At 48.1% G+C, this 14,265-nt stretch overlaps 1 protein-coding gene across 1 annotated transcript in view; it reads left to right on the plus strand.

Moving 5' to 3' along the window:
* Positions 1 to 14,265, plus strand: part of SCMH1 (Scm polycomb group protein homolog 1) — a 190,374-nt gene that overhangs the window by 156,888 nt on the left and 19,221 nt on the right. The window contains 2 exon segments of the mRNA XM_047789532.1: positions 5,245 to 5,445; positions 6,982 to 7,143. Coding sequence (XP_047645488.1) covers positions 5,245 to 5,445; positions 6,982 to 7,143 — 363 coding nt within the window.

Here is a 14,265-nt window from a genome sequence, read left to right on the forward strand (position 1 = left end):
GAAATAGAAGATTTAAAGAACAAACAATCAGAGATAAAAAACACAATAGCCAAAATGAAAAATTCACTAGAAGGAATCAATAGCAGAATACATGAGGCAGAAGAACAAACAAGTGAGATGGAAGACAGACTGGTGGGAATCACTGAATGGAAAATAAAGAAAAAAGAATGAAAGGAGATGAGGACAGTCTAAGAGAACTCTGGGACAAAATTAAACACACCAGAAGGAGATAAGAGCAAGAAAGGGCTGGAGAAAATTTTTGAAGAGGTAATAGCCAAAAACTTCCCTAACATAGAAAAGGAATCACTTACTCAAGTCAGGAAGCACAATGAGTACCATGTAGAGTAAACCCAAGGAGGAACACCCCAAGACACGTATTAGTCAAACTGACCAAAATTAAATACAAAGAGAAGATATTGAAAGCAGCTGGGGAAAAGTAACAAATAACATATAAAGGAACCCCAATAAGGTTATTAGCTGATTTTTCAGTGGAAACTCTGTAAGCCAGACAAGAGTGGCATGATATACTTAAAGTGATAAGAAGGGGAAAACCTCCAACCAAAAATACTGTACCCAATAAGGCTCTCATTCAGATTCGATGGTGAAATCAAAAGTTTTACAGATAAGCAAAACCAAGAGACTTCAGCACCCCCAAACCAGCTTTACAACAAACACAAAAGGAACTTCTCTAGGCAAAAAAGAAAAAGCCGTAACTAGAAACAAGAAAATTACAAATGAGAAGGCTCACCGGTAAAGGCAAACCTATAATAAATGTAGTAAATTATCCACACACAAGTATGATATCAAAAGCTGCAGTCGTGAAAAGAGGAGGGTACAGTTGCAGAATACTGGAGATTTGCATTTGCAGCTAAGAGACTAGCAACTTAAGGGGTTCCCTTCATGGCGCAGCAGAAGTGAATCCAACTAGAATCTGTGAGGATGTGTGTTTGATCCCTGGCCTTGCACAGGGGTTTGGGGACCCAGCATTGCCATGAGCTTTGGTGGAGGTCACAGACACAGCTCAGTCCTATGTTGCTGTGGCCGTGGCATAGGCTGGCAGCTGTAGCTCCAATTCGACCCCTAGCCTGGGAACCTGCATATGCTGCAGGTGCAGCCCTAAAAAGCAAAAATAAATTAATTTTAAAAATGAAAAAAATAGGGAATTTAATACTTTTCCACAGATTCTTTTGTAAGGGGAAGAGGGAAATGTACACTTTTTACAGCAGCAATATTTTGTATATTATGTTTATTTCATGTGGTGAATATGCATGGCAGTACACTACGCACTGGACAGGATCAGAAATCCTCCATTTCTGGGGATCGGAGCATGGTGGATGCTTGATTGTGTTGGTCTCAGAATGGTGTTCTGTACAGACGAAGTGAGGGAGAAGACAAAGCACCATATGTCCACTGTTACGTTCTTTAGAGGAGATTCAGATCCCTTCTATCTGTTAGATAATCAAGGGCACTGTGATACAGTTTTGAGTAAAACATTTTTTTTAAGCTTAAAAAAAAAATTAAAGGGAGTTCCCATCGTGGCGCAGTGGTTAACGAATCCAACTAGGAACCATGAGGTTGCGGGTTCGATCCCTGGCCTTGCTCAGTGGGTTAAGGACCTGGCATTGCCTTGAGCTGTGGTATGGGTTGCAGACGCGGCTTGGATCCCGCGTTGCTGTGGCTCTGGTGTAGGCCGGTGGCTACAGCTCCGATTAGATCCCTAGCCTGAGAACCTCCTCATGCCATGAGAGTGGCCCTAGAAACGGCAAAAAAGACACACAAAAAAATTTTTAAAAAAATGAAGACAGTTAAAATATAGAAGGACATTATATAATGATCAAAAGATCAATCCAAGAAAAAGATGTAACAATTGTTAATATATGTGCACCCAGCATAGGAGCACCTCAGTACACAAGGCAGTGGCCAACAGCCATGAAAAAAGAACTCAACAATAACACAGTAATAGTAGGGGACTTTAACACCCCACTTACAGTAATGAAAAGATCATCTAGACAGAAAATCAACAAGGTAACACAGGCCTTAAATGATGCATTAGTCCAGGTAGACTTAATTGATATTTATAGAACATTCCATCCAAAAGCAACATAATACACATTCTTCTCAAGCTCATACTGAACACATTCTTCTCCAGGATAGATCACATTCTAGGCCACAAATCAAGCCTTGGTAAATTTAAGAAAACTAATAATATCAAGCATCTTTTCCAACCGCAATTCGCTAAGACTAGAAATCAACTACAAGAAAAAAACTGCAAAAAATACAAACATTTGGAGAATAAACAATATGCTGCTAAACAACCATTGGCTCACTGAAGAAATCAAAGAGGAAATCAAAAAATACCTAGAGACAAATGAAAATGGAAATACAACATTCCAAAACCTACAGGATACAGCAAAAGCAGTTCTAAGAGGGAAGTTTATAGCATATAAGCCTACCTCAGTAAGCAAGAAAAATCGCAAACAAACCAGTTATTAACCTTACACTTAAAGCAACTAGAGAAAGAACAAACAAAACCCAAAGTTAGCAGAAGGAAGGAAATCATAAAGATCAGAGCAGAAATAAATGAACTAGAAACAAAACAGTGGAAAAGATCAGTGAAACTAAAAGTTGGTACTTTGAAAATATCAACAAAACTGATAAACTCTTAGCCAGACTGATCAAGAAAAAAAGGGAGAGGGCTCAGTTCAATAAAATTAGAAATGAAAATGAAGTTACAGTGGACATCGCAGAAATACAAAGGATCGTAAGAAACCACTACAGGCAATTATATATCAATAAAATGGACACCCTGGAAGAAATGGACAAATTCTCAGGAAGCTAGTCTTCCAAGACTGAACTGTGAGCTGTGATGTAGGTCGCAGACGTGGCTCGGATCCTGAGTTGCTGTGGCTCTGGTGTAGGCTGACAGCTGCAGCTCCGACTGGACCCCTAGCCTGGGAACCTCCACATGCCGCAGGCGCGGCCCTAGAAAGACAAAAAACAACAACAACAAAACCTTCCAGCAGACCAAGTCCATGGCCAGATGGCTTCACAGGCAAATTCTGTCAAACATTTAGGGAAGAGTTAATGCCTATCCTTCTGAAACTAGTCCAGGTAACCTCATCTCAGGATAAGAGTCACTTCGGCTGCCCCCACCGGAAGGTACCTTGTGCTTCCTTTACAGTCAGTCTTTCCTCTCACCTTTATTCTCATCTCTGTTACCATAGGTTAGATCTTCTCGTCCCTGAACCGAATGTATCAGTGGAATCAGACCGTATGGACTGTTTCGTATTTGGTGTCTTTCATTCAGAATAACGTGGTCGACGTGCGGCTTCGCCAAAGGGAAAGTGTTGGGGCTAAATGAGAAGGTTGGGACGGACACCGATGCCCAGCCGCATGCACACCAGGTCCTTGAGGAACAGGGACCTCCTGTACAGCACGAGGAGATCCATCCAGCGCTGTGTGGTGGCCTAAATGGGAAAAGAATCTGAAAAGGAATGGACAGACGCGGCACTGATTCCTTCTACTGTGCGCCTGAAACTGACACAACGTTGTGCGTCAACTGTTCTCCAATAAAGCAACTGTAACGGTGCTGTTAATAAGCACCTGTCAGCGGCCCAGCCTTCTACTGCCAGGCGGCCCCCAAATACATAAATGTCCCCCAGTTTGTACACCTGCTCTCTTGCCGATGAACATTTGGGTTGGTTCTCGTTTGGGGCTGTTGTGACTGAGCCGCTGTGAACATTCCAATAAGCGTCTTCACAGACACGTGTTTTCACTTATTTTCATTACTCTTCTTACCTCTTTTGAGTTCCTTCATTTTTACTTGTTTTCAGTGAGAGAGTCATAATATGCCTTGGAAATCCTAAGTATTTCTTCACAAATGTCAACCTATTCCTCTTTTGTTAAATCTGCCTTCACACCTCCCTGCAGGGGGACCTGCCCATCTGTGGGCCTTTTGTGAAGTATGAGGGAACAGCTTCGTTCTTATCATTCCCACTCTTCGCTGAGGATTCAGCTTTCTTGGATCTGCTGCTGCTGAGTTAGTTGCTGCTTTGCCACTCTGCTTTCCCGCTTCCAGAATTCTACATTGTCTCCTTGTTGCGTGTCTTATTCGAGTGGGTTTTAGGAGAGAAAAGAAATGTATATTTCAATTCATCTTGTTTATTACCCTTCTCTCTCTTTTCTTCTTTCTTTTCAGCGTTGCCGTCTGCCTCCTGCCTCTCTTTCCATCTCCTTCTCTCTGTCTTGCTTCCCCTTAGAATTAGAATGACGAATAGTCCTCAGAGAGCCTCGGGCTCACCCCCCTCATTTTGTGGACGGCAAACCTGAGGCCCAAAGAGGATAGCAGTCGATTACACAGCCCGCACGGCGACTGCTCTCACCTTTGCCTCTCGTAGCAGAAGAGACTCTCTGCCCTCCTGCCCTTCCCTTAGTGCAAGCCAGGCCAGTGTGAGAAAGCAGAGCACCCCCTACTCAAGTGGAAGCCTAGAAGGCAGGTCAGCGGACAGACTGCGGACTGGGCGGCCGTGGGTCCTCTCTGGAGACCAAGAAGCAGGTCTGGGTTGGACTGCCTGTTTCTCCCCTAGCACAGTGCCAGGTGGAGGGAGGGTGCCCAGCTGTCCTGACGGGAGAAGCGACTGAGGCAGACAGATGCACGGATGGCACCCTCGGGCCTTTACGTGGTTGTCTTCATTGCAGTTGTCTTCTAAGTTCACTGCTTTCTTGGAGCCGAAGGGCCGATGGGGAAGGTAGCAGCGGGACTCCTGGGCCGAGAACAGGAAGCAGAGTACCCGGTGGTGTGACCCTTCTGAGTCCAGGGCCAGACACACCCATGCACACTCTTGCTGGAATTGCTGTAGCCCTGCAGCTCCGTCCGCAGAGCACGTCGGAGATGGGAGGAATTAGCAGAGGCAGCCGAGGACAGAAGATGAAAAACGAGCATACATACATGCTTCGATTTTCTTTTCGGTGCACAGAAGACAAAGTGCAAGTTCTCTGCCTTGGCTTCTTGTCTGGGCTGTTATCCCAGCAGGCTGGATTCCCAGAGCCTTTGGTCATGCAATTTGGGCTGGCAGCAGCTGGGTACAGCCACCCTCTACCCCCTCCCACAGTGTTTCACCAGCTTAGCAGCTGGGAATCCTGTAGAGACCAGAGCCCGGTGTGTGAAGGGCCGAAAGAACACTGTTCTCCCGCTTCTCTGCCCTCGATACTCTTTAAGCTTCTTCGAATCTTTGTCTCCTGCAGTTTGTATTTACTTGAACAAGAACGGCAGCACAGGCCCCCACTTAGATAAGAAGAAGGTCCAGCAGCTCCCTGACCATTTCGGGCCTGCCCGAGCCTCCGTGGTGCTGCAGCAGGCTGTCCAGGCCTGCATCGACTGTGCTCATCATCAGAAAACCGTCTTCAGCCTCCTCAAGCAGGGCCACGGAGGCGCAGTCATCTCAGGTGAGCACCCTCGGGCTGGGTGGCCCCCAGCCAGAGGGCAGGTCTTTACCACCGACGGATTTCTCGCCAGGCGCCCTGGGCCCCACCTCACACCTGGAGGCTCCGGAGAAATAGGAGAGCGCTTCGTTCCTCCGAGAGTCCTCCTTGCCCACTCCCAGAGCCCCTCCGGGTCTTAGCCCTGTCGCTGCCACGGGGAGGATGCGCCCGCAGACGACGCAGGGGAGCCTCTCACCAGACGCTTCTCCTGCCTCCCTGCCTCGCCTCTCCCACGCAGGAACTAAATGGGTGTTGCTGTAAAGAGGCACCACAAGATAAAAATCCGCTTCCCCAAGTCCAAAACCCTCTTCTTCACCTGCCAAACCTATGAAGACTTGACCGGGAGCCTTTCAGTCCTAACTTGCATGCTGCTCCGGAATCTCCTGCCCCTTCCCTCTACCTCACTGCGGTACCCAGCCTCCAGAAACCCAGCTGGTGTGAAAGACCCCGTAAATACCACGGCCAGATTCTTTCAGCGGACATGTATGAGCCCTCAGTGGGTGTCAGAGGTCATTGCCAAATCCTGGCCAGGGGAGGGGGGAGAAAAGAGGGTGACGTGCTCAGGCTCTGCCCCGCGGCAAAGCAGGAGCAGCTCACAGCTCACAGCTCGCTGCGGGGGCGTTGTGATGCACGAGACACGTGTGCAGGGTGGCATGGGGGCCTGGAGGGAGGGTCTGGCTGCAGGAGGATGGGGCAGGCAGGGGGAGAATCATTCCAGAATGAGGGCTGCGTGGAGGTCGAGCCTCCCTTTCCTCTGAAGCCGGGGCCTCCGCCTGGCCTCTCCTGTGCTCCGCGCAGCAGCCCGCAAGAACTCAGCCTCGTTACTGCCTTTCCTGCGGGGCCCTCGGCCGTACTTTCTCTGGGCTTCTTCCTCTGCCCAAAGGCAGTTCCTGAGAACAGCCTCCTTCCTCGGTTCTCTGCTGCCTCCAGAGACAGACACAGAGGCTCCTGCTCTTTAGGGATATGGTACCAATATATTTTTTAATAGAAGCAGATAGAAAGTTAGGAGGGGGGCAAACAAAAAGCATGAAACAACTCCAGATATCGCCGAAATTCTAGTTGCCATTTCCAGATCGGATTGGGCCCCCAAGCCCTTGCTGCAACAGCCGTGTTCTCCTCCTTTGCCCAGCGTCTCTGTTCTTGGGCGGTGCTGATGGAAATAGAGCCCTGAATGAACAGACTTCTTGGAGGAGGCCCAGCCAACCGATGAGGCAGATAGAATTATGTTCACAAGTGTTTTCACAGGTTGAGTGAAATCATTCCAGAGCCCCAGGTGCCACAGACCTGGCCTGGCCACTCCCTTTAGTGCGAGGCCTTCGGAGTTGGAGGCAAAAACCAAGCCCTCCAGGAAGGGCGAGGAGGGGAGGGTGGGAGGGCACTGGGCGCGGACGGCTTCTGTGTAGCCAGGTGAGCCTGAGGCAGGCAGGGGCCTGGACTCCTGCCCTGCGCCGCGTGGCCCTGCGTTGACGTGCGCGGCCCTGTGTGTGCCTCACTCCACAGCCGTGTTCGACCGCGAGCAGCACACCCTCAGCCTCCCAGCTGCCAACAGCATCACCTACGTCCTCCGCTTCCTGGAGAAACTCTGCCACAACCTTCGCAGTGACAATCTGTTTGGCAACCAGCCCTTTACACAGACTCACGGCCACGCCAGGTACCTACCAGGTAGGAGCTGGGACGGGGCCTGGGTGAAGAAAGGGGGCAGGGCTAGGAGGAGCGGCGGCAAGGCCCAGGGCCAGCCCTCCGCCCTGCTCGCCTGGCACCTGCTCCCCGGGAATCTGGTTTTCTGCCCCTGACCTTTGCCACTGCTGGGACCTTTTGGTCTCCGCTCATCTCTCCTCTCCCTTTGGGATTTTGTCTCCAGTCTCCAGGATTAATCCTCTTTCCTCTGGATTTTTATGCCTAGAAAAGAGTGGTTCCCTGTTCCCCTGAGCTCCAAACTGCACATGCAGCCACCGGGAAGTCACAGGGCATTTCCCAGTGTGCGCCTGGCAGCAAAGGCCTGACATAGATCTCCCCACCAGCAGGAAGGCTTAGTCTCCGGCTCCAGATTGAGGAATGTGCTCCCTGGTGATTGGCCGTCCACTCTTTCCTTTGGCCCAGGGCCCTAACTCCTCCAGCGCTGCCAGTCTAGCAAGTCAGTTCAAGTTCTTGCTGTTTCTAACTAGGCTGGAAAATAACTCGTAGTTAACATACCAGACCCACAATGGGAAAGCGGATGCCACGTGGCCGGGTCAGTGACTAAGCACTTCCGAGAGAGAGGTCTGAGGACTGGGACTCGGCGTCTCTAATCTGGACACGGGATCCTGAGCTTCAGAGAGGGAAGGAAGGCTCGGCCTTCAGCCTAGTGAGGTAGGTCGTTGTGGAGAAAGGGGAGAGAGGCCCTTCCACTGCGTCCCGAGCAGCCTGTCCTGGCCCGAGGATTGAAGAGGTAGTGCTGTCAGCGTGGGGGCTGTGCTGTCCGCTGATGGGGGAGCATAAATTCAAAGGGGCCTCCCTTCTGGCTGCACAGCTTTTGTTCCCACACTGCCTCCCCTCTTTTCATCCCGGTCCGGACAGAAGCACTTCTGATAACAGTGCCGCCCAGCCGCGCCCTGCGCCCATCCCCTCTGTCTGTACTTTTGCACCCAAACAAGAATGCTTGTGTGACTTGCATGCAGGGCAAAAAAAAAGCCTGAGTTTCAAACACTCTTGTGGGGACCAGACCTTCAGACCTTCTGGTCCCTTCAGACATATTCCTTTTCTTCAGGAGGACTTTTCATCGAAGCTACTCTAGATTGCTTTCTTTCTGCCTCAGAATCTCCAAGGATAGAAAGAGGCATTCTGACTTGTCCCAGAGTTGCACTGGGACTCTGGGCTGGGCATGGCAGAGCTGGTGCAAAGTCAGGTTGTTCAATACTGCCCGCTCTTGGCATTCACGAACTCTGGGCTGTACTTCAGTGGCTAAAGTTTAGCCCTGCCTGAGGCGCTGGAAGAATGGACACACAAGAGAAGGTGGCATGTCCATGAGTGACGCCGCCAGTCCAAAGAGAGGTTTCTCAAAGAAACGGGAACTCAGATTCTTAAACGGAGGAGCGTCGTTAATAAAGAAGAGCAACGCCCTGAGAGTGGCTTTGCAGAGACTCTTGGGGATTTACACCATGGGCCTGCAGTCAGGATGGCAGAGTAGGATTGGGCATGCCCTTTCTTGGGAATTCTGTTCCAGTTTGCATCTCTCTGATTCAACTACCAGTAAGAGCTTCAGCCACGCTTCCTTCTGGCCTCACCAACTAAAGAGACAGAGACCACGGAGTTCCCACTGTGGCTCAGCGGTTGGCAAACCTGACTAGGAACCATGAGGTTGCGGGTTCGATCCCTGGCCTTGATCAGTGGGTTAAGGATCTGGTGTTGCCATGAGCTGTGGTGTAGGTGGCAGACACAGCTCGGATCCCGCGTGGCTGTGGCTGTGGTGTAGGCTGGCAGCTACAGCTCTGATTGGACCCCTAGCCTGAGAACCTCCTTATGCCACAGGTGCAGCCCTAAAAAGCCAAAAAAAACCAAAAAATTAAAATTAAAAAAAAAAAAAAAGAGGAGACAAAGAGCAGATTTATAACCTTCTGCGCTGGCTGCCCCTCTTCCCTTCCCGCTTTTCCAGACAGAGTTAGCTGGCTCTTTGTGCCCGCCTATGCTCTCTAGCCTGTTTCTCGTAGTGGGTACTCAGCAGCTCGCCTGCTCTCACCATAGCTTCTGTTTGCTTCCCTGAAATGAGTGTTTTAACTCTGGCCGGCCAAACCGGAGCTTTGCCTAGATTTGTAGTGTTCCTGGGCTCCCTCACCTACTTCTGCCTGCCTGCCTCCTTGACTGGCCCTTTGCTCCGCCTCTGATCATTTATCACTTCCTACAGTTTTCTGACGCGTTACTCAAACCTCTGCCAAAGAGTTTGATCGACATAAGGGCTTCCTTCTGCTGTGCCCTTTGGATCTGGGTTTTATCGCTCCCATCCTCTGCCTGGCTACACTTCTGCTAGTTCGACATCCGAAGTTACTACCTCTCTTATCTGGGGACTGCCTGGAACCCTCGCCCTTCCCTACAGCCTCGTCTCCACACTGGCCTACCCATTAGGGACCACACACCCCCAGTGTAGCCCTCAGTCACCAAGCGCACACATCCCGTTCAGCTTCCTTACCTAAGTGGAGGCTCAGTTTTTTCCTCCAGTGTTTTATTTTGAAAAGCTGAACAGGCAGTACAGTGAGCAACCACTCTTTGCCTAGAGTTACCACTTAACTTTTACAGGGTTCTTTTGGCCACACCTGTGGCATGCAGAAGTTCCCGGGACCAGGGATCCAACCCTAAGCCACAGCAGTGACAACGCCAGACCCTTAACCTCTGAGCCGCCAGTCCACTCCAGCTCTTGCAATGTTTACTTTATCTGTTTCTCAACGTATATATAAATATATTTGTGTCTACATATTTTTTTGTTTATTTCCTGGACTGTTTGCGAGTTAACTGCAAATGAGAGACTGGATCTTTAAATACTTTTGTATGTGTCTCGTAAGAGCAAGGAACACAGTGCTATCATCATGCTTAAGAAATGTATCGTCGATAGTGTCTTCTGGTACATGTAGAGAGTCCCTGTTCCGAGTTCCTCAGTCGTCTCAGTGATACCCTTTGCATCATTTCCCCCCGAATCCAAGATCCAGTGGAGGGCAATCTGATGCATTTAGTTGCACCGTCTCTTTCGTTTTCTCTTATCCAGAACCGTTTTCCAAGCTTTTTTTTTCCTTACCTTCCATTACACGACATTGGTGTTTTGGTTTCTAAAATCCTTACTCTGTGCACCTATACTGGACTCTGGGGAGAGGAAGCAGACTCGATCCCTGCTCTGAGAGAGGGAGATAGAGGTAAATGTGAGTGTGGCAGGAGCCGTGGAACAGAGGTGCTCTGGCCCAGCCGGGCGTGCTGAGCAGGGAGTAAGCTGAGGGAGGTCAGGGAAGGATTCCAGAGGGAAGCAGTGTCTGAGCGGAATTCCTTCTTCGGAAGGACGCTCATGCCCAGATCAAGTGAGAGGAAGCTCCTGCTGGTCCCCTAAAACCCGACGGTGTTAAACAGGAGATTGTACGAATTTAGTTGGTTCCAGTGCCTGTTCGTCTTAGCCGTAATTGAAGTCCACCTACCCCTAACCTCTGGGTCTGCTGTTTGGGTGTTGCCCAGGTTCCTTTCTGCGAGAGAAAGTGCTCGTTTTGTGCCATGACCATGAGTTCCTTGTGCCTGTGTTCCTAGTTGCCATCTGCGTCTTCCCAGCTAGTTACAAAGTGGTTCTCCTGCCAGAGCTCCAAAATTCCCAGGGTAAAAGCCAAATAAAAAGGGTAGAATTTCTTAGAATGCCTCTTCATTGCCACCCAAGGTTTTCTCCAACAACCGTCAGAGGTTTAAGATGACTCCGATGTTTGCAATTCTTAGAAACTGTAGTGATTCCATTTTTCAGTCAGACAGTCACTCAGCCCAGCATTTATTGACGGCGCGATGCCGAGCTGGGACTTTGGCACGTGGAGGATTCCACTGTAAACTAGGAGTCGAGGCCCACAGCAGTCACAGCCCGGCAAAGATTATGAACACATAAGCCAACAGATTAATTCGTGGTGGTGAGTGCTTTCACGGAACAAGGGCAGAGTTCAGAGTTTAAACCAGGTGTGTCAGAGAAGACCTTCCAGAAGAAATGATATGTGAGCTTGGACCCGAAGGAGTAGCACGATGGGGTGAGGATGCCACAGACCCAGAGAAACGGAGAGGAAAGCGAGGAAGAATGTCCTTGTCGACCAAGCGGCAAGAGCAGTCGTGACGTGCGTTGCATCGGAGGACCTGGACGTTCTGAACAACCGGTATACAGGGTGGAAGAGAAGAGGGCGAGGCGAGGCCCAAGTGGCAGCAGAGGCTCCGGCCACAAAGGTCTAAAGGGCCACGCTACAGACACCACCTCCTTGAGCCGCGAGGAACCGCCGAAGTATTTAAATCCATGACTGTGCTGTGGAAGTAACATGATCAGATTTTGTTTTTTGAAAGTTCACTCAGAACTGATTGGAGTGGAGCAAGGGGTGGGCGGAGATTTTCAACTCTGTCAGGCCTCCGCGACTTGGCGAGTGTTCCTTCCGTTGACATCCACATCTAAATAAAAGGAACTCCCGTTCCACGTGACCCAGGTAGCGGTCCATACGTAGAGCTTTGGATGTCTGCTTAGCAGCCAGTTCGTAATCCCTTCCTTCCCTTTCAGCTCCCAGAGCTGATGTCTCCCCTACAGCACTCTGCCCCAACCGTTGGGTCCAGCTCCCCACCCTTCACTTCCCTAAGGAAAAACTAACAGGAGGCTGTTAAGTGTAGTAAACTTACACCGAAGTTTTGGGGGAGAGAAGGTTAATTACCACAAACAACAGGAAGTAATTTAACGTCTTTGTTATGGTTTAGCATTTATCAGATGTTGTGTTGGCCTCTTTCTTGGATCCGCTCTAGGTTTGGAGGAATTTCCTTTTCCCTCTGATTCCCCTGTGCCCTCCACCCTATCTCTCCTCCCTTCCAAGCTATCAGCAGGCAACTCCAAATTAATTTATGATGCAAAGATAATTTTGTTTCCTTTTTCCTCAGCTTTCCTCTTCTGCACAATGCCCAGACCTTGACTTTCATCCAGAAGTACAGTTAGTGTGATTATCTGAATGAAAGTCTGAACGAAAGAACCATCTAACTCAGATCTATACTTTTAGCAACTCAAAGAGCAAAGGGAAAGCTGTGGTGGAGAGGTTTGTTCCATCTATTCTGTGTTCCCTTTTTTCCTTCTTTCTGCCTTCCTATGGATTTCCCTAGTTTTTAATTATTTTATCTCTTTTTTTGGCTTGTTAACTATTTCTTTGTTTTGTTATTTTAGTGACTGCTTTAGTTTATATTATACATGCTTATCCATACCATCATTTACTTTAAAGCAATAATCATATCCCTTTACATATGGTATAAGGACTCTAAAGCAGTGTACTTCCCACCTCCTGGCCTTTATGCTGTTGTTGTACTTGTACATATAATATAGATCCCACTTCACATTTTCAACAGGTAACTATTTTAAAGATTTTTTAAATAAGGGAAAACTGTTTTGTATATATTACCCTTTTATAGTTACCACTTCTTCTACCCTTCCTTCTTTAGTGCAGATCCAGATTTCATACTACCAACTTCCCTCTGCCTAAAGTACTTTTTATTTTAGCATTTCTCATAGGGTTATGGTCCACTGTAATTAAGTTCTTTCAGCTTTTGTATCTCTGAAAACATCTTTTCTTGTGTTTGTCTTTGAAAGGTCCTTGCGCTGAGTTAGAATTCTAGATTGACGCTTCTGTTGTTCAGCATGTGCTGAAGACGTGGCTCCATTGTCTTCTGGTGAGCATCGTCTCTTATGAGAAGTCTGCCGCCATTCTTATCTTTGATCTTTGCATCTTTTTCCTCTGGATGCTTTTTAGGTTTTTTGCTTATCATTGATTTTAGAATTTGATTATGCTGTGCTTTGGAGGGGTTTCCTTCATGCCTCTTGTGCTTGTGGTCCACTGAGCTTCTTGGATATATGGGTTTATCCTTTATATCAAATTTGAAAAAATGTCTGCCATTTGTTCTTCATGTATATTTTCTGTCACTTCTCCTTTGGGGATTCCAATTAGACATATATTAATCCTCTCGAAAATTTTCCACAGTTTAACTGATGCTTTTAAAATATTTTTTAGACTTTTTTTGGCATTTTGGGGCTGCACGCACAGTATATGGAAGTTCCCAGGCTAGGGGTCAGATTGGAGCTGCAGGTGCCAACCTGCATCACAGTCACGACAACATGGGATCCAAGCTGCATCTGCAGCCTACATCACAGCTCACAGCTATGCCAGATCCCCAGCCCACTAAGTGAGGGCAGGGATTGAACCCACATTCTCATGGATACCAGTTGGATTCATTTCCACTGAGCCATGTCAGGAAGGCCCATTGGCCTTTTTTTCTGTGTTTTACCTTGGATAAATTCTACAGCTATGGTTAAGTTAGTTGATCTTTTCTTCGGCAGTGTCTAATCTACTGTTAATCCATCCCATGTATTTTTCATCGCAGACATTGTATTTTCCTTTCTGGAAGTTCAGTATAGGTCTTTTTATAGCCTCAATGTCTTGGCTTAACCTGCTCAGTCTTTGCTTTACTTTCGTGAACGTATGAAGTATAGTTATAATCACTTCTCCCAGACTCTGACCTGTGTGCTGTAGCTTCAGCGTTCTACCTGGATGGACTCTTGGCTCCATCTCCTCAGCTCAGAAAGGTCACTGAGTTCTGTCTGATCTTCCCCCCCTGCCCTGTGGCCTAGAAACTCTCCAGACAGTAACCTGGGAGTAAGTCTAGGTAGGGTTCACCTCTTTTGTTTCCCCTCTTTCAGAAGTGTCTATCCTGTACTAACTAATGCCCAGTGTTTAAAGCTGCAGTCTCATACATTATGTCTTGTCTTTTAGTCGTGTCAAGCAGTAGGGCATATCTAATCTCTGCTGCTGCACCTTAGCTGGCAGTGGAAATCCAAAATGTGTCTTGGACCCATGTATATCATTCTCATCTCTGCTGCCTTCACTGTCATCCTTCCTCTCCTGCTGAGACCTTTCTGGCCTATCTGGAGCCCTTACTACCTCTCTGGTCCATTATCTACTTAATAGCCCAAATAGTCTTATTAAAGCATAAGTTAGATCATGGCACTCCTTTTCTTAAAACTCTTTAGTGGTGTTCTAACCTTTTTCTGTTTTTTTTTTTTTTCCTTTT

This window comes from Phacochoerus africanus, chromosome 8, assembly GCF_016906955.1.
Source record: "Phacochoerus africanus isolate WHEZ1 chromosome 8, ROS_Pafr_v1, whole genome shotgun sequence".
NCBI classification, from domain to species: domain Eukaryota; kingdom Metazoa; phylum Chordata; class Mammalia; order Artiodactyla; family Suidae; genus Phacochoerus; species Phacochoerus africanus.